General features: G+C 37.5%; 1 protein-coding gene across 6 annotated transcripts in view; it reads right to left on the bottom strand.

Annotated features, from left to right (window-relative positions):
• Window positions 1–3,696: 3,696 nt before the first annotated feature.
• The window catches only part of LOC131439072 (calpain-A-like), an 83,477-nt gene continuing 66,789 nt past the window's right edge, over window positions 3,697–20,384 (bottom strand). For 5 of the 6 annotated variants that reach the window (XM_058609615.1, XM_058609617.1, XM_058609619.1 and 2 more), the window contains 3 exons: window positions 19,853–20,083; window positions 11,450–11,776; window positions 3,697–11,388 (listed from right to left, as the gene is read on the bottom strand). In XM_058609615.1, the coding sequence (XP_058465598.1) occupies window positions 11,303–11,388; window positions 11,450–11,776; window positions 19,853–20,083 (644 nt within the window). In that variant the 3' untranslated portion in view covers window positions 3,697–11,302. The remainder of the gene's footprint in view (window positions 11,389–11,449; window positions 11,777–19,852; window positions 20,084–20,384) is intronic. The other variant, XM_058609616.1, reaches the window with a different exon arrangement.

Here is a 20,384-nt window from a genome sequence, read left to right on the forward strand (position 1 = left end):
TACTGTCTCAGATCATTGTATTTCACCCTTGTCCGATCTGTTCTTGAAGCTTCATCGGTAATATGGTGTCCTTACGCGGACGTTTGGATTAACCGAATTGAATCAATACAAGCTAAATTCCTCCGCTACGCCCTCAGATCTTTACCTTGGCGCAACCCGACAGAATTACCACCTTATACTGATCGTTGTCGATTACTGGGTATGGACACACTTTCAAAAAGGAGAAATATTTCCAGAGCTGTATTTATAGGAAAACTATTGATGGGACAAATTGACGCTCCTAATATCCTTTCTCAAGTAAATATCAATGTACCACCTAGAACTTTAAGATCGCGGAACTTTTTAAGACTTGACTATCAACGTACTGACTATGGACAAAACGAACCCATTAGGGGAATGTGTAATAGTTTTAATAGTGCTTATGAATGTTTTGATTTTTCCATTTCATGTGATGTTTTTAAAAATAGACTAAGAAGATTATTGTAATGTATAAGTGTAAGCCCACAATGTAATATGAAAATGTATGTAGAACTGTATTATTGTCAACCGTCAGAAAAGATGAAGGGGTTTTTACGCCCAATTGGACGATTGAATTATTTTCAATTGGGCTTTTCCCCTTCCAATGCTTCATGGAGACTATAACAGGTCAGATGAAGGAATAAGAAATAAATAAATAAATAAATTAAAATATAGGAAGTTAGTAAGTAGGACATAATGGGTTAAACTTATCATTAATCCACCTAGAAGTTAGACTAAAGTTATAATTTGTCTACATTGCGTGATAGACGATTCATTTCTTCGGAAAAGTTGTACACCATATACAGGAAAACACGCCGAACACATGAACACTTTAAAATGGATTGTTGTCGAGATATGAAGCATTGTTTATCGGAGGCGCCAAAATGTATACCTTGACTTTTTTGTAACATTGGAATCTACTATATTAATTTATAGTCACTACACCTTCCCAAAAGTCACTAAACATTCACAGAAGTATTATTTACGTTATAATACAGATACGTAGTTCGGAGTGCTTAACCTTATAAAACCGATACACTGAAAAAGGATGTTCAAAGCATTCCAAAATACGTATACGTTGGTAATACTTCTGTAAAAGTGTAGTGATGTTCAATTAATATAATAGAATCAAATTGTACGAATCAGTTCGCTTTCACCATCCAAGTCTGTCGATAAAACAAAACCGCTTACGTTGGGGACGGAAGAAACCAAGTACAGTATTGTGTAGTGAACAATAGAACGACCTCGAAATGAATGAATCAAACGAACAAAAGTTTCCGCCGACACGGAAGAATACAATTGTTGTTGACTTCAGGCAGTGCAAAATTCGACCTTCGATACGAGAACTTGAAGGTTTGCTTAAGAAGCAAATGCATCTTGACCATTAACGTGTGCATTTACTTCAATGCAACAAGACAAATAATGTTGTTTACATCCAGTTTTATAAAGAATTGGATGTAATTCAATGTGTACAACATACAGTATATATGGAAGAAAGTGCTACAGAAGTGCGTGTGCATGATATACTCTCAAGCATCTGTGATCCTTATATTCGCAAAACTATGTCCCAGTATGGAGAGATCCTTTTTCCCCGGTATTTTAAATGACGTACGTTTGTTACGCATGCGCTTAAAGAAGTTCACTATGGTAAGCCATGTGAAAAACTGAACAAGAAGACATCTGTACCAAAGGACAACAGCGATCCTTCCACACCAACCCCCAAAAAAATCAGTACATCGGAAACAGCCATCGACAACAATGAAGTATCCTCAACGAAACCTATAGTCGCAATTCATGCCGAACAAGGTAAACCAACAGCAGCTAACAACGCACCCAACACCTAGACAAATAAAAGTAACAACGATGATTCCACCAACAACAGTGACACCGAACCAATGGATGGGAGCGAGAATAGCGATCCACTGCTTCCCCTTTAAATTGCTGGATGCCAAAAAAACGCCTCTCCCCCTAGGAAAAAGATGACAGCTAGATCTCACATCTCACGGAATGCTAATTGGGTTGTCACACGTTTAGCTTTAAAGAAATAATTTTACAGCAAATTCAGCAGCTAGAAGTTCTATATGGAAGATCTATAAGAGCAAATTTAGCAGCTGCAAGAATCATATGGGTGGTCTATAATGTAAATGAAACTGAAACAAACGTATCCCCAGCAAACCGTTTTAGTTTTATTTATTCGACCAGTTCTACTGTCAAATTTAAAACTGATATACACTTCCGTTCTATTTTTTCTATATTTGAAACACAGATAAAACGCTGCTGGGGCTGCCAGTTTATTTTGTTATAATTTCTAGATTTAAATTTTAAAACTGACATAAATTATGCATCTAGAACTAGAACACTCCTGAATATGCCCTAATAGAGCGGAAACTGGAACAAACGTATCCCCAGCAAGCCGTTCTCGTTTTATTTATTCGACCAGTTCTTCTGTCAAATTTGAAACTCGTTCTATTTTTTGTATATTTGAAACACGAGTAAAACACTGCTGGGGCTGCCAGTTTTTATTGTTATAAAATCCAGATTTAAATTTTGTAACTGACATAAATTATGCATCTAGAACTAGAACACCACTGAATATGCCCTTATGGTTTCTTACAATTACTCTCTTCGATCCGACTTGCAGTTCTGAAATTACAGGGTAATCAGTGATTGAAATTTCCAACTGTCATTTGAAACGACGGTTATTAAAATAACTTTATGAAATTTAATAACACCGAAGAATTTTGAAGGAAAGTATACATGTGAATTGATAAACAAAGGAATCATCTCACTGCTAGGTCGAAAAATATCGAATCCTTCAAAAATAGTTTAATTTTCGAGTGATAAGAAATTTTTCTACATTTTTACTAGAAAATTTGACTGATTTTGTGAAAATCACTAGTACAACACTTTTCGTTTTTAACTATTTGAACAAAATAGGTTGAATAAGTTTGGTTCCTTTTAACTTATTATAACCCGGGGGTTTTAAAATTTGAATCAAATGAACTGATATCATCAGTTTCATCATATTATGTGTTGAAGATTATGGGAAACGCAAAACCACTGTTAAAAATCTTTTCTAAACGAAATTATGCCACCGTATGATATATCATACATACAAATGTTATCCTCAAATTTTACATTATTTTACACATTATTTGGGATTTTTTTTATAGATATAACCTTTTTAGAGCCTCTGCTAAAGTTTTGTCACAAGATATAAGTCTTAGCGCATAATTTGACCAAAAAATACAAAGCAATATATAACTTACTTTTGCACTACCATTTCTAGTCGTTAGTAGGTCAAAGGTCAAGGATCAAAATACAAATAAATTTTGAAAAAAAACAGCAGATTTAACACCCATTCAACAGTAAACATTTTTTGAAAAATAGATATTTCTGCGTATGATATATCATACGCTAGGATATAATGGGTTAAAGGCAGACTAGATCAATTTTTAAAAAACAAAGTATTCTATTTGTGACAAAGTTTACATATCCAAAAAGTTCCATTCATATCTGAGAAGGTGCTGCTATCGTTTGTTCGAGTGTTCAATTTGGGAAAGTTCGTGAGGGGTAGGTATGAGTCCAGTTTTGATTGCCCGCTTCGCACAGTTGATTCTGGAATACTATAAGGTGACCTATGAAGTGATATACACTATCGTAGACAAACTGTAATGGTTTAACTTCGAGGCACGAGTACGCGTCTATTTTGTAGTTTACATGAATAAAACATTTTAAGAGAGACTTTAAAAGTCATTTCTCAATGCACGTCATCGTTGATTTACTGTTTGTTTTGTTTGTGATTTGCGTACAGGAGAGCACAGACCTAACAGATACAGCATACAGCAAAAAGCGTCTCTTTTACTGTAGATTGGATGGAATAAAACTAATGCCGTGACGTTTCTGTTTTTCTTCTGATTGATCCAATAAGGCATGGAGCATTCTATCTGGTTGCTTTTGTATGTTTCGGCACTGTGGCACTTGTAACTGTTATTTTATTTTAATTCTATTTTCGAAAGACAATCGTAAGTAGTCATGAGATTTGATAACCATTTCCTTTCTGAAGTACAGCAAGTTGATTAAATATCCTGAAGACACACAATCAAGTCGTAATGAAATCTGTCACAATTCAATTAAAAATTAATGGACTTGTTTTGACATAACGAAAGAAAAAAATCGTAGGTATATTCATTACTTTTTTCAGAAGCTTGGGATTGATTTTTATGCTTACCCTCTAAATTAATAGTCCAGAATTTATTATTCAGATTGTCTACAATTTAGAATTAGGTTAGCTAAATACTAGAGATGGTCGGGTATCGGGTATTTTACCCGAAACCCGACCCGTACCCGTACCCGACGGGTTTTTGGTCGGGTACGGGTAAAAAATTTTATTTTCAATCGGGTACGGGTCGGGTACGGGTAAAAAATTTTACTGCTCACTCGGGTACGGGTCGGGTACGGGTAAAAAAATTTATCGCTCACTCGGGTACGGGTCGGGTACGGGTAAATTTTTTTTTCGGATCGATTACCCGACCATTTGTACTTCACATAAATATGTTTACACGTTGACGAGATTTTTTCATTGCAAACAGTTTAATAATCAATTTGATTCAAGGGGTTTTGACATTCCCGCCTAGGACCAGACCTGTCAAACGGCATCTTTTTCCAGAAAAAAACATTTTTTTCTTCATGAAAAGTTATGTGAATATTTCCCGCCCTACTTTGTTTATAACATATTTAATAAGACACACTGCCTTAGCTCTATGATGTTGCGGTCGGAATCTACTTTTCACGTAGGTTTTAATGGACTGCCATTTTAAAGCTGTTTAATGCACAATCCAGTAAAAATTATTTGATTCATATACTGCCCATACTCGCATATCAGTCTCATATCGATTTTCGCCAATTTTGAGTTAGCTTGAGGAATGGAGTCATTCCTCAATATACTCTCAGAAATTGCAATGAAAGTTGAGGGTTTGTTCAGTAAAATATAAAAAATATCAACTCATTTCTTTGTCCCATATGCTAAATATCAGCATATCAGTCCCATTCAGTGCAAAATTTCAATAATTTCATTTGTTGCAATATTGGAACAGCAAAGGTGTATTACCGATATTTCATGTAATAATACCAAGATTTTGCATTAGGGAGCAAAGCAAAGTCTTGGCATTACATTCCTTTCGTGGAATTTGGCCTTTCTGTTTCAACAGACTTCGCAGCCGATTCTTATCGTACAGAATCATTGCATGGCTAGTACTATGAATCCTACTGACACTAAGAATCCTTCCAGGTCGGGGCTCGAACATACGACAGCTGGCTTGTAAGACCAGCGTCCTATGCATTGAAGCGCCAACCCGGGACCAGCATTAGGGAGCACAATAAATAAAAAAATTCGGAAATAAACTTTTGATCGTCTTTTTCTCAACATGCCGATTTCCCATATGGGACTGATATGCAAGTATGGGCAGTATATAAAATGTAGTGTAGTACTCATATCACATTCAGATACCAGAAAACTGTTATTTTAAATATTGGTTAGAGATTTTCAAAATTTTCATAAAAATCATTGGGATTCTTACCATAAAAACATGAACATTTATTTCAGAAAATCTACATAGAAGTTCTTATTATTCTGCACTTCTGGGTGGTGTCACCTCACTTTAAATGACACCGATTGATGGCACAGCAAGTTGGGCTATATTGCTAGTTAATTTTCGTTTCATTTCACTGGACTACAAGTGAAAATCTCGATGCGTGACAACGTGGAGTCGCAAAAGTAAGGGTGAAAATCTTTTCTCGTGAAATACTCAAATTTTCACCGTGTTAACTCGTTGAGGGTTCCACCGGTTCAATGGCTGTAAAAACCACCAGCTACCGATAACATCGTGGGTGTGGGTTTGTGAGGTTTACAAAACGGGCATAGTTGACAGATTAATTTAAATCAAAATCATAATTAATTTTGCTTTGTAGTAAAAAATTGTAACCAAAAAAATTTCCTACGAATGTTCAAACTACTTACACTTGAAGGACTCACCGTTCACCATGTTCAAAATTGAATTTTTCACACCGGGAATACACGTACATTGTTTGATTCTTTGGTCGAACTGATAACACACTATTCATTTTAGGGGATGTTCGCATAACATTCATTTTCGTCACGTATAATATTCAATTTGACATTTAGAACTATTTTACGTGATTTTTCAAGTGATTCGAATGTGAATTTTTATGTGTGTCAAGATAACGAGCACGCTTACTTATAGTTCTAAAGAATTGGATCAAAAGTCGCACTGTTTCGTAAAAACCATACCTACCCAAAATTGAGTACAACGGGTATTACGACATATTGGGTAAATATGCTTTTTGAAAAATTTGAGTAGATATTACTCGCTTTTGTTGACATTTGTAAATGAGTGTAAAGTACCAAAGACATTGGAAATCTACAGGGTCCGCCATCTAACATTTATTTTTGAGCTAGCGGTTATTTCGACATTGGTAACCTAAATGTCACTTCTGATTTGACAGAAACTTAGTTGTATCCTTCCGCTGAACGAAAATGGTTGTGTATACGCTTGAGGACCGCGTGAAAATAGTGCAGTTTTACTTTCAAAATCATGGTAATGTTACGAAATGTGTGCAAAAAAATCATCTTCTCGGATGAGGCACATTTTCATCTCGGCGGGTATGTTTACCGGCTGCTCGGCCATCCATGGAAGTTGACCATCAATGTTAACTTCCCTCTCTGAGCAGCCTAGATAGCCGTGTAGTGTCGGTAGCAGTTTCCCAACTGCTAAGAATAACGCTACGGTCCACCTGTACCGGTGGTATAAGTCCACCAAACAGGTAAGCCGTGTGGCATCCGGCGGAATTATTTTTTACCAAGAATTGATCCACTGGTTTCCTATTCCATGTCGTAAAAGGCCACAACAATAGGAACTCCTAAGTCAAGGTGTATTTCCGTGCCGATGGCTGAATGGCTGCAGGAGGTTAAACATTGCAGTCGTGAACGGAATATCTTGGGTTTTTCCCTTACTGGATACACGCAATGCTTAGCAATCAACTTCTTTGATCATCGCTTCGGCAGGCCAGAGATTAGAAAGCTGAGTGTCTGTGGGTGTCCTCAAGGTGGTGTACTATCCCCACTTTTATGGAACCTAGTCGCTGATAGTTTGTTAAGGAAACTTAATAACCTTGGATTTCCGACTTATGGTTTTGCCGACGATTATCATATATTGATGACCGGTATAAGCATTAACACTCTCTTTGATTTAATGCAGCAAGCCCTGCGATCTGTTGAACAATGGTGTTGTCAGGTTTGGATTATCTGTAAATCCGGGCAAAACATCAATGGTGCTTTTCACTCATCGTAGGATAATTACAGGAGCTCGTCCGTTGCAGTTCTTTGGTTCAGGGGTCACTGTGGTCGATCAAGTTAAATACGTCGGGGTTATTCTTGACTCAAAACTGAATTGGTCTGCTCACATTGATTTCAGGACTAAAAGAGCTTGCATGGCTTTCGGCCAATGCAGACGAGCTTTTGGAAAATCATGGGGACTCAAACCCAGATATATTCATTGGATCTACACAACTATCGTTAGACCAATTTTAGCATATGGATGTCTTGTATGGTGGCAGAAAGGAGAAGTCGCGACAGTTCAGTCAAAGCTAAATCATCTCCAAAGGATGGTCCTAATGGCGATGACAGGAGCATTCACGACAACTCCTACTGCTGCTCTAGAGGCGCTACTGTGCATTAAACCACTACATGTGTTCCTAAAACAAGAAGCATTATCTTGTGCATACCGTCTTAGGGTTACAGGGCTTTGGAACAGTAACCCATTAGAATATGCTACCAGTCACACTCGCTTGTGGTCTCAAATGGTTCCGTGGGATGAGTATTTACTCGCTCCTAGTGACCTAACTCTCACATGCAGTTTTCCTTTTAAAACATTCAATGTGAGCTATCCTCTTCGTTAGGAATGATTGTCTGGTTGTCTGGAACGACAACTTGATGAACACATAGTTTGTTTTACGGACGGTTCTCTGTTGAATGGTCGTGCTGGTGCTGGTATCTACTGTCGTGAAATAGGCTGGAGCAGTCTCATTCACTTGGTAGATACTGTACTGTGTTCCAAGCAGAAATCTACGCAATTCTGTGTGGAGTACAATCGGCACCTCAGCAGAGGATCTGTGGTAAACGTATTTATTTTTGTTCCGACAGTCAGGCAGCCTTAAAAGCACTCAGTTCGAATGACTCACGGTCGAATCTAGTGATCGCATGTCGAACTCAAATTAAAGACCTCAGCACTTCAAATGCTGTTTACTTCATATGGGTACCCGGCCATTCTGGTATTACTGGAAATGAATGGGCTGATGAGTTGGCTAGAGCTGGTGCAACGAATGATTTCGTTGGTCCTGAACCAGCTTTACCACTTTCAACTAGTTGGATAAAGCACAAGATACGTTCTTGGGCTGCATCCAAACATGCCAGCTACTGGCGCAGCTTGCAAACTTGCGCTCAGACAAAAGCATTTCTACCAGATTTAAATCTGAAAATGTCAAAGTGTCTACTGCATTTCTCCAAGTATCATTGAAGTATTCTGGTCAGAGCTCTGACTGGACATTGCAAACTCAATTATCACATGGCTACTATTCAACGTGCTGAGTATTATTCGTGTGATTTGTGTGAATGCGATTATGGTACTTCATATCATCTGATATGTAACTGTCCCGCATTGACGCAGCTACGTATCCGGGTTTTTGGTTCTCCATACATGGTTGAGTCTGTGTATGCGGAGCTAAAATTGAAGGATATTCTCTCGTTTCTCACCCAATGTGGTAAGGAGCTATAGTCAGAAGGGTTCACCGTTCTTCCTGGAGTGAATGAATCCCTTCTGTATGCACCTTAAATAGGGTTTGGCAGATTGTTTGGCATCCTCTGGGGGGTACCGCATTTACTTCTGCTCGTACATACTGCGAGTCGTTCTGCATTCTTCCGGGAGTGCAGAATGGTGTCGCTTTTGTAAGATCTCTAAATCCTCTCGGGGGTTGGAGGTTTTATTAACAGCAGACTGTTCGGGACCTCGTAGAGGTTCAGAATTTCCTTCTGCTTCCACTAAATGTGATCCTCAGCAGATTGTTCAGCATCCCTTAGGGGTGCAGAATTTACTTCTGCTTTTATGTGTTTTTGTGTCGTCAATTTTTCCCATCCTCCTAGTCCAACCCTTACCATTTCCTTTCAATCCTTCCCTCTTATATATCGGGAAAATGATGCTAAAAACAAATTGATGGCAAGGCACAAATCTCCAAATATCAAGGGGAACGTGCCATTTGAGCCAATTTGTTCTGATTCCTGATTCCTGAAATGTCACTTCTGATTTGACAGAAACTTAGTTGTATCCTTCCGCTGAACGAAAATGGTTGTGTATACGCTTGAGGACCGCGTGAAAATAGTGCAGTTTTACTTTCAAAATCATGGTAATGTTGCGAAATGTGTGCAAAAAAATCATCTTCTCGGATGAGGCACATTTTCATCTCGGCGGGTATGTTAATAAGCAAAATTGTCGCATCTGGGGACGGAAAACCCGCACGTCATCATGGAGAAGCCGATCTCAGAGAGTGACGGTTTGGTGCGGATTTTTGTCTGGCGGTATCATTGGGCCTTTTTTCTAAGAAAATGAGGCAGGAGCCGCCGCCACGGTCAATGGCGAGCGGTACCGCGTCATCATTAGCGATTGGTTCTTCCCGTTACTTGAAGAGGAAGACTTGGACACCTTTTGATTCCAACAAGACGGCGCTCCGTGCCACACAGCCAACGCTACGATCGATCATCTGTGCACAGTCTTCGGAGATCGAATTATCAGTCGAAATTCGGATGTCGTTTGGCCGCCTCGGAGCTGTGATTTGACACCGTTAGACTATTATCTTTGAGCGGCTGTCAAAGATAAGTGTTATGTGGACAAGCCAGAGACAATTCAAGCCTTGAAGGAAAACATTCGTGCATCCATAGCTGAAATAAAGCTGCATACAATCGAAAATGTATTAAAAAGCTGGACCGACCGTATGGCGTACTGCAAGGCCAGCCGAGGCAGCCATTTGAATGAAATTATATTTCACAATTACCCGGAAGGACTGTACTTTAATATGAAAAAAAAAATTTTGAATTCGGATGAACCGTTTGTTTTTTTATGCATGTTTAAAAAAAGTTCCATTACATTATTCATGCTTCACAGTGTATTTATATGTTTAAAAGTAAACAATCATTTTAATGTATTTTTCTTACCAACTAGAGCCTGATACGGCTCGATATCTAAAACACTTTATTTTTTCCATACTGAATTTTGGTAAAATTTTTACTACTCATTCGGGTCGGGTACGGGTACAGGTAATTTTTAATCGGGTACGGGTCGGGTACGGGTAAAATTTTTTATTTTTTTTCGGGTACGGGTCGGGTACGGGTAATTTTTATTTATTATTGATCGGGTACGGGTCGGGTACGGGTAATTTTTTTAATTTTCAATCGGGTACGGGTCGGGTACGGGTAAATTTTTTTGCTGACCACTCGGGTACGGGTCGGGTTCGGGTATAAGAATTTCTATACCCGACCATCTCTACTAAATACTGGATATTCTGTAAGATGGAGGCCTTTATTACCGGTATCACTTCACGGTGAAAATCGAGTGAAGTGAATTTAGGTCCTTATAGCGGAAGCCGCTTCAGAGACAAAAGTAATTTCTTGGAAGAACTTGATGTCACTATGAACATCAAGCCACCAACATTTTGTCGAAAAAAATAGTTTTTTCCACTACAGTGATCGCTCCACTATACGTGATACTGGTAATAAGTAAAATCAAGTGAAGTGACATGTAAGTGAAGTGAATGTGAAAGTGGAAATGAGAACGGTAATAAGATCCGGAATCTATTTTGAGAACTGTTGACTGTACTGTAAAACTAATACAATGTTACTGAATCATGACAGATTCAATTTAGACAAAATTTGTATGCACTCAGTCACACTATCGGGATTTGAGGATTGCAGTTCTTATGTACACAGCAATATATAAATAACATTTAAAAACATGTTAAAAAAAAACAAAAATACGTAACATGGGAGATAAATACAAATTTGAAGTCCTTATAAATAATTTTTCGGTTGGGTGAAGAGAAATGCGACATTTCCGGTAGAACTATTCGAGTCAACTGCGGCAATAACAAACACTTTTTGGATGATAATTTGTGGCGTTTCGAATAGAATTATTCCGATCGTTGATCTCGTTGAATCATCTTATGAATATAAAGTTTTCTCGACCCACTCGTCCATGCTGAATGTTGCCATGTTAGTACCCTCGGTGTCTCGTTCTCGGAAAATTTCTGTATGAATTAAATGAAAAGGTGTTTTTCGGTTGCAAGCATTTTATCTGGGATCACTCACCGATCATGGTTTTTATTTTGACGGCGCACATGATGAAATCGTCGAAGGCTATCGATCCGTCTCGGGAACCGTACCGATGCACCAGTCCATTCAGGATGCGATTGTTCAGATGGTAACCAGCCGAATTGAGCGCTTGACGTAGTTCGAAGGAACTCAACCGACCGGTTCGGTCCTGATCGTATAGTTTAAATACCGCCTTCCAGTTGGCAATGTCCGTCAGCAGACTCTTGAACTCGTCGAATCCTAGCTTGCCGGACTGATCCACGTCCAACATGGCGACCATCGAGCGACACACGTCCTTCGAGAAACCGGCTCCGACTTGATCGACTATCGGGGAAAATAGGAAGAGAAAAATGAGAATGGAGATGGTTAAATAGAGCTATTGTGACATCATTTTTGATTTCGTTTAACCATTTTTTATGGTGAAACATTGCATTGTAGCAGTTTACCTAGGATTTAAATTGTTTTGTTCACCTGACCTGTTCGAGCCTATTCTATGGATCGAAAACAATGTAGTGACAGAGACATGTGTCACGTTCGGACATATGTGCACATTGTCTTGCCAAATTACGTATGCATTCATATATGAAAAATTAAAAGTTAATTTTACACGGGGCATGAAGAGTACAATTATCGGTTTCATGGGTTTTTACTTATTTATTTATTTTATTTATTAGGAGTACGGAAACGCCTGCTGGAGCTGAAATTATGTAGGGTAAGGGCTCCCTATTTCATCTTATTTGTAAGGACGTTACCTGATTTAGCCACTAATATCACTATGATTTTTTTTTATTTCTGCTTAATTCGTCTTGCTCCACATGGAGAAATTGATTCACAATCCTTGGAAATTAAAATAATGTTCAAAAAATCAACTAAAAACACTTCTGATATGTTCATTACTCTGCTCCTAATTCCATCTCAAAGGATTTTTATTCATCCTATCGTTGGTCCTTTATTCATCCCATAAATTAGCAATGGCGACAGCAATCAAAACCAAAATATTGCACTATTACACTCTCAGGTTTTTGGGTTCGCATGCTGGTTTATATCAGAGTACAGATTTTATACAGATTTCCTAAATGTAATACAGATTTGTACAGGTTCATAAAAAGTGAGAAGTACAAAATAGACCTTTCTCTCTGAGTATCTATTAGTATTTGATTGCAGTAATTCTTTGAAAGTTTATTAATCAACGGGCAAATCGCATGTTTAAATGGAAATCTTCGCAGATATGAAGAATTATCTTTTAACCTCATTTTATTAGTTAAAACAGATAGAGCAAATATAGACTTTTTGTTCAAAGCAATACATATTTTCTATGAAAGTATCTGGCATCTCTGTGCATAGCCGATGAAACACACACACTTAACAGCGTTATGTTGACATAGAGTGGAAAGGAACCAGTGCTACTAGACTTGCCACAATGGTTATTTCATTAATATTTATCACGCTCTTTCTGGTAATATTCGAAGCCGAAATAGTTTTATTGAAATATAAATGTCAATAATATAATTAAACCAATGTCACGGATACCAAAAAAAAAAAAAACTTGTTGATGATAATTTGAAGAAGAAAAACAATTTTGTTTTGTAACATTATGAGAGAACCTGGCAACTTTGCGAAACCAAATGAAATGGAAACAAAGCGCAATCAAGTGAACTAAGTGAAAAATTTTCATCTCATATTTTTGAAGACTTTTATTGCTTGTCGGGTAGTTTTTGAAGTTTTTAATCGTTAATTAAACAAGTGGCAAGTGCGTATTACTAATTATGAAGTAATCCAGCATTGAATAGTAGTGTAATTGTGCGAAACAGTGATCATGTTTTGAGACGAATCGTTTAGTAGATATTCAGAAACATGACGAACTGTAAATGTTAAGACGAAAATGTGTCCTAAATCGAAAAGTGAGTTTGTTTTTAGTCAAAACATCGATCAAGTGTGACAAAACAAACTTATAAAACCGATACACTGAAGAAGGATGTAAATAACATTCCGAAATACGCGTATCTGTATTGTAACGTTTGTTATGCTTCATTAAAGTATAGTGACTTTGTGAAAGTGTAATAACGTGACAGTGAAATAGTGGAATTAAATGGTACATAAATAGTGCAACTATTGAATATATTCCGCTAACAGCTCCAGGTAAAAATAGTTAAATATTCATTTTTAAACATTTCACAGTTTGGTTCAAGTACGTTGTAAGATATTATTCATGTTCAAAGTATTGAGTTGAACGGATGAGATGGAAATAGGACCTCAGATGAAATAGGGAGCCCTGACCCTAATCTTTTTTTCCAGAAGGCATAAAACCACAACTTTTTTATATCATTTTTTAATTTATTCTATTTTATTGGAAGTAGGGAAAAGCCATCAGGTCATGACATTTTCCATCTTTTTCTCCAATACGCATGAAGCCTCCTCATCGTTTATACCAACAGATTTACAGTATCCAAGTAAAGGCTTAGATTAAACTAAATTACATTACAAATTAGGTACGTGGTATTTTGCTTGAAGTTTTGCGCTACTTCTACAACTGAATAGAACAATCGTTTAATTGCATTTCGAGATAAATCCGTGTCATGAAAGCAGCTATTAAACAAACAACACATAGCGGAAAAAGCTCATTATATCCGTAGTTGGTTCGGGAATTTGAAGAAACGGATATGAACCAAGACCACCATGATGAAAGTCGAAATTGATCAACCATATGATATCAGAACAGTCGATACGCGTTTCGATTAAATCTGCGATGATAACAACCTTGTAGACATTCCTTCGATCAGATCGCAGATCCAAGTCAATTAGCCGGCAGCGCTCCTCGTAACTTGGAAGGTTGAATAGATCTCTCCCCGCTAGATTGCGGATTACTAATCTTGAATTTGCATGCTCAAGTGTTGATCGGACTAGTGCAGACAATCAAGAGCTTTCAAGCAGTGCATGTTAACAAAACATTCAATATTTCAGAAAATGAGACCTAAAGGTTTGAAATTACGAAATCGACATGTCCTTGATATCAAGTTTGTGGTTAGGAATAATATCTAGGCCCTTCACAAAGTTGTCACGCATAAGAATATTTTGCGAGAGATTGAAGTCATATGTAGAGAAGGATAAAACGGATCATTTAGAGACATTCAGTAGGGGAGAGTGGGGAATTTCGAACCTTATTTTGATTCAGACTGATAACTCACACCAAAATCGTAATTTTTCAAGACTGGTAGAATAGAAGCTAAATTTCACGTTTTGGGAGTTGCAGAATTTGAAAATTCAAATTTATATCAAAATTACAAGGATTATAAAAAAACACTCGATTTTGAAATTTTAGAAAAAAGTAGAGAAATCACTTGATTGTCACAGAGACTCCAAAATGCTTCTGATCGGCTTGATTGCTAATGGAAAAATTAGATTATGCTGAAATAATACGATGGCAGAAAGTTCGCATAGATCGATGGCGTTTGGAACAACAACGAAGCAACATGAGAGATAATCTCGTTGCATCCCAAGGGTAACTCATACGCAGAGCTGTTTCATGGATTGAAGAAGCTTTGCAAGCAAGGGTTATACATGTAGAAGATATTTTTTCGCAGTATTTTTTTGCAATCGATTTCTTAATGAATATTGACTAAAGGTTGAGGCCGGCTTGTAGCCAATAAAACGGGAAAAAATTAGATGAACTATTTAAATGTTACATTCATTCGCAGATTTAGGACGAAATCCTATCAGGTGTACAACTTTGCTTTCGCCGTTTTCCGATAGGTGGCTGTACCGGCAGAGGCTGGTCAAAATACATAGATGATAATGCCTTAAAAGTGAGTGTGTACAGTGCCTAACGAATTGTGATCGCCGTTTCAGTGACAGTTGTTCTTGTTTCCGTATTATTCACGCTCGAAAATGTCTGTTTATGTGCCCAATTCTCGCCATTTGCGGGAAGTTTTACTTTTCTGTTACAATTCGAAAAAAAATGCAGCTGAAGCGCATCGAATGCTCTCAGAAACGTACGGTGATGCTGCTCTGAGTAAAAGAAAGTGTCGTGAGTGGTTTCAACGTTTTAAAAATGGTGATTACGATGTCGAAGACAAACGTGGTGGTGGAAGAGAAAAAACCTTCAAATATGAACAACTAGAAGCATTGCTTGATGAAGATTGACATAGAGTGGAAAGGAACCAGTGCTACTAGACTTGCCACAATGGTTATTTCATTAATATTTATCACGCTCTTTCTGGTAATATTCGAAGCCGAAATAGTTTTATTGAAATATAAATGTCAATAATATAATTAAACCAATGTCACGGATACCAAAAAAAAAAAAACTTGTTGATGATAATTTGAAGAAGAAAAACAATTTTGTTTTGTAACATTATGAGAGAACCTGGCAACTTTGCGAAACCAAATGAAATGGAAACAAAGCGCAATCAAGTGAACTAAGTGAAAAATTTTCATCTCATATTTTTGAAGACTTTTATTGCTTGTCGGGTAGTTTTTGAAGTTTTTAATCGTTAATTAAACAAGTGGCAAGTGCGTATTACTAATTATGAAGTAATCCAGCATTGAATAGTAGTGTAATTGTGCGAAACAGTGATCATGTTTTGAGACGAATCGTTTAGTAGATATTCAGAAACATGACGAACTGTAAATGTTAAGACGAAAATGTGTCCTAAATCGAAAAGTGAGTTTGTTTTTAGTCAAAACATCGATCAAGTGTGACAAAACAAACTTATAAAACCGATACACTGAAGAAGGATGTAAATAACATTCCGAAATACGCGTATCTGTATTGTAACGTTTGTTATGCTTCATTAAAGTATAGTGACTTTGTGAAAGTGTAATAACGTGACAGTGAAATAGTGGAATTAAATGGTACATAAATAGTGCAACTATTGAATATATTCCGCTAACAGCTCCAGGTAAAAATAGTTAAATATTCATTTTTAAACATTTCACAGTTTGGTTCAAGTACGTTGTAAGATATTATTCATGTTCAAAGTATTGAGTTGAACGGATGAGATGGAAATAGGACCTCAGATGAAATAGGGAGCCCTGACCCTAATCTTTTTTTCCAGAAGGCATAAAACCACAACTTTTTTATATCATTTTTTAATTTATTCTATTTTATTGGAAGTAGGGAAAAGCCATCAGGTCATGACATTTTCCATCTTTTTCTCCAATACGCATGAAGCCTCCTCATCGTTTATACCAACAGATTTACAGTATCCAAGTAAAGGCTTAGATTAAACTAAATTACATTACAAATTAGGTACGTGGTATTTTGCTTGAAGTTTTGCGCTACTTCTACAACTGAATAGAACAATCGTTTAATTGCATTTCGAGATAAATCCGTGTCATGAAAGCAGCTATTAAACAAACAACACATAGCGGAAAAAGCTCATTATATCCGTAGTTGGTTCGGGAATTTGAAGAAACGGATATGAACCAAGACCACCATGATGAAAGTCGAAATTGATCAACCATATGATATCAGAACAGTCGATACGCGTTTCGATTAAATCTGCGATGATAACAACCTTGTAGACATTCCTTCGATCAGATCGCAGATCCAAGTCAATTAGCCGGCAGCGCTCCTCGTAACTTGGAAGGTTGAATAGATCTCTCCCCGCTAGATTGCGGATTACTAATCTTGAATTTGCATGCTCAAGTGTTGATCGGACTAGTGCAGACAATCAAGAGCTTTCAAGCAGTGCATGTTAACAAAACATTCAATATTTCAGAAAATGAGACCTAAAGGTTTGAAATTACGAAATCGACATGTCCTTGATATCAAGTTTGTGGTTAGGAATAATATCTAGGCCCTTCACAAAGTTGTCACGCATAAGAATATTTTGCGAGAGATTGAAGTCATATGTAGAGAAGGATAAAACGGATCATTTAGAGACATTCAGTAGGGGAGAGTGGGGAATTTCGAACCTTATTTTGATTCAGACTGATAACTCACACCAAAATCGTAATTTTTCAAGACTGGTAGAATAGAAGCTAAATTTCACGTTTTGGGAGTTGCAGAATTTGAAAATTCAAATTTATATCAAAATTACAAGGATTATAAAAAAACACTCGATTTTGAAATTTTAGAAAAAAGTAGAGAAATCACTTGATTGTCACAGAGACTCCAAAATGCTTCTGATCGGCTTGATTGCTAATGGAAAAATTAGATTATGCTGAAATAATACGATGGCAGAAAGTTCGCATAGATCGATGGCGTTTGGAACAACAACGAAGCAACATGAGAGATAATCTCGTTGCATCCCAAGGGTAACTCATACGCAGAGCTGTTTCATGGATTGAAGAAGCTTTGCAAGCAAGGGTTATACATGTAGAAGATATTTTTTCGCAGTATTTTTTTGCAATCGATTTCTTAATGAATATTGACTAAAGGTTGAGGCCGGCTTGTAGCCAATAAAACGGGAAAAAATTAGATGAACTATTTAAATGTTACATTCATTCGCAGATTTAGGACGAAATCCTATCAGGTGTACAACTTTGCTTTCGCCGTTTTCCGATAGGTGGCTGTACCGGCAGAGGCTGGTCAAAATACATAGATGATAATGCCTTAAAAGTGAGTGTGTACAGTGCCTAACGAATTGTGATCGCCGTTTCAGTGACAGTTGTTCTTGTTTCCGTATTATTCACGCTCGAAAATGTCTGTTTATGTGCCCAATTCTCGCCATTTGCGGGAAGTTTTACTTTTCTGTTACAATTCGAAAAAAAATGCAGCTGAAGCGCATCGAATGCTCTCAGAAACGTACGGTGATGCTGCTCTGAGTAAAAGAAAGTGTCGTGAGTGGTTTCAACGTTTTAAAAATGGTGATTACGATGTCGAAGACAAACGTGGTGGTGGAAGAGAAAAAACCTTCAAATATGAACAACTAGAAGCATTGCTTGATGAAGATTCGTGCCAAACCCAAGAAGAGCTTGCCGAATCGTTGGGAGTGAGTCAGCAAGCCATTTCAAAACGTCTCGCTAAAAGAAAAGCGGCCACAATATCAAGAGCGACATGACAAAGTCATCCTCCAACACGACAATGCTCGGTCTCACGTCGCAAAAGTGGTCAAAAAGAACCTGGAAACGCCGAAATGGGAAGTCTTGCCCCGCCCGCCGTACTCCCCAGATGTCGCCCGTTCTGACTTCCACCTATTCCGTTCGATGGCAAACGGCCTGGCAGATCAACATTTTCAATCCTTCGAACAGTTGGAAAAATTGATTGCTTCATGGATAGCGTCAAAAGAACACTCCTTTTTCCGAGCCGGGATCCGAAAATTGCAGGAAAGATGTCGCTAGCGACGGACAATACTTTGAATAATACATCTGTAAGCACTTTTTCGCAATAAAGCTTTTAATTTTGGAAAAAAAACGGCGGAAGCAAAGTTGTACACCTGATACTCTGGCTAGTGATGTACGGCATAATATAAACCTGAAGCGGTTCCTGTTCCCAACGAAATTTGATGAAAAAAGAAGACTAAAATTTTATTTTTTTGTGATATAATCAATAACAAGTACAGTTATTGTGAGTTGCCTAGTTAAGCATTGTTATAAATTAGATTAGATTAGATTATTAATACATCAGATAAGTTAATAATAAGTAAATTCTAAACAAAATCAGAATCCTTCTCAAGCTGTGGAATAGCTGCAGATTGTTAGGTGAAGCTTGTTAGTGTAAGCGCAAAGTATTTGGGCTCATTTTCGACATAAAGTAAATAAAAGTATTTTCGATGGGAAGGTCTAATCGAACTTACGTGCACCGTATACAGGAAACACAACTCATTACGTGGAACGTTAATATAATAATGAACAATTCAATACCGATTAGACAGTAATCAAAAAATCTTCGAATAACCCGGGGAGCATGTCACATCAGCCATTTTTTATGCCCATATTGTAGCTGTCCATGACTGCACGAGATTTCCATTTTTCTATTAAAATCATCTTTTAGTGTCAGACGCAATGATACGCAGCAGTCTTAGTTCTAAGCTAGTCCGTAATTGAATCAGTTGCAGTTAAATTCACCAAAATAAACATGGCTTACTAGAAACCGATTATTAATTATTTATATTATTATTACTTTAGATTTTAATTCTTGTGGTCATCCGCCGGGGGAGACCGACTGTAAAAATAATTAAATCATCTAAGCCAACAAAATATATTATTTAAGATGCATTGAAAATGTTTGTTTCATTATCGGCATAGGGGTTTCAATCACCAAAAGCAATTTAATGAGAGGAGCATATAGCGCAATAGGTTAAAAGCAAAAAATAAAACAAAAAAACAGCTCAATAACAACAGCTAGAATACACGTTTATCTACACATAACAAAATCACCAGATTTGACCATTGCCCTGTGAATGAAAAACAGTAAAAAAGAAAACAATAAACTTCAGTAAAAACAAAAACTCTCACCGTGCTGGATGGGAATAATATCACTTTGAAGGTTTCCGTTGGTATCCGCCGTCGTCGGCCCGTTGCTAACCCCAAACGCCTCGGCCAGGGGCGTGTCCTTACAGAAGAGCCCGCATAGTTGGGCCAACAGTCCGCCGGTATCATTACCACCGCCTCCGTCATAGTTGGCCGCGTTCTGTTGGTTGGCACGCGTTTTGTTCAGTCCATTGACCGACGATGATTTGGGCAGATCTACGCGATACTCACATGCATTGGATTGATTATGTGTGCGTGCACGGTTGCGTGTTTGGTGAGCAGATTGTGGACGTTCGTGGAATCATTTTATGGATGGGGATTGCGGATGTAGGTTCGGTGGGGTTTTTTAGGTTGAGAATAATTCAGAAAGAAAATCGTTTTTTTGTCGAACATGAATTAAAAATATTTTCGCATGGGAAAGAGAAAAATAGTGGGAAATTTTTCATGAGATTCTAGTACATCTAGCGTAATGATTAGGTAATAAAATTAAACTTAAACAAAACAGGACGAACAACAC

This window comes from Malaya genurostris, chromosome 3 (genome assembly GCF_030247185.1).
Source record: "Malaya genurostris strain Urasoe2022 chromosome 3, Malgen_1.1, whole genome shotgun sequence".
Lineage (NCBI taxonomy): Eukaryota > Metazoa > Arthropoda > Insecta > Diptera > Culicidae > Malaya > Malaya genurostris.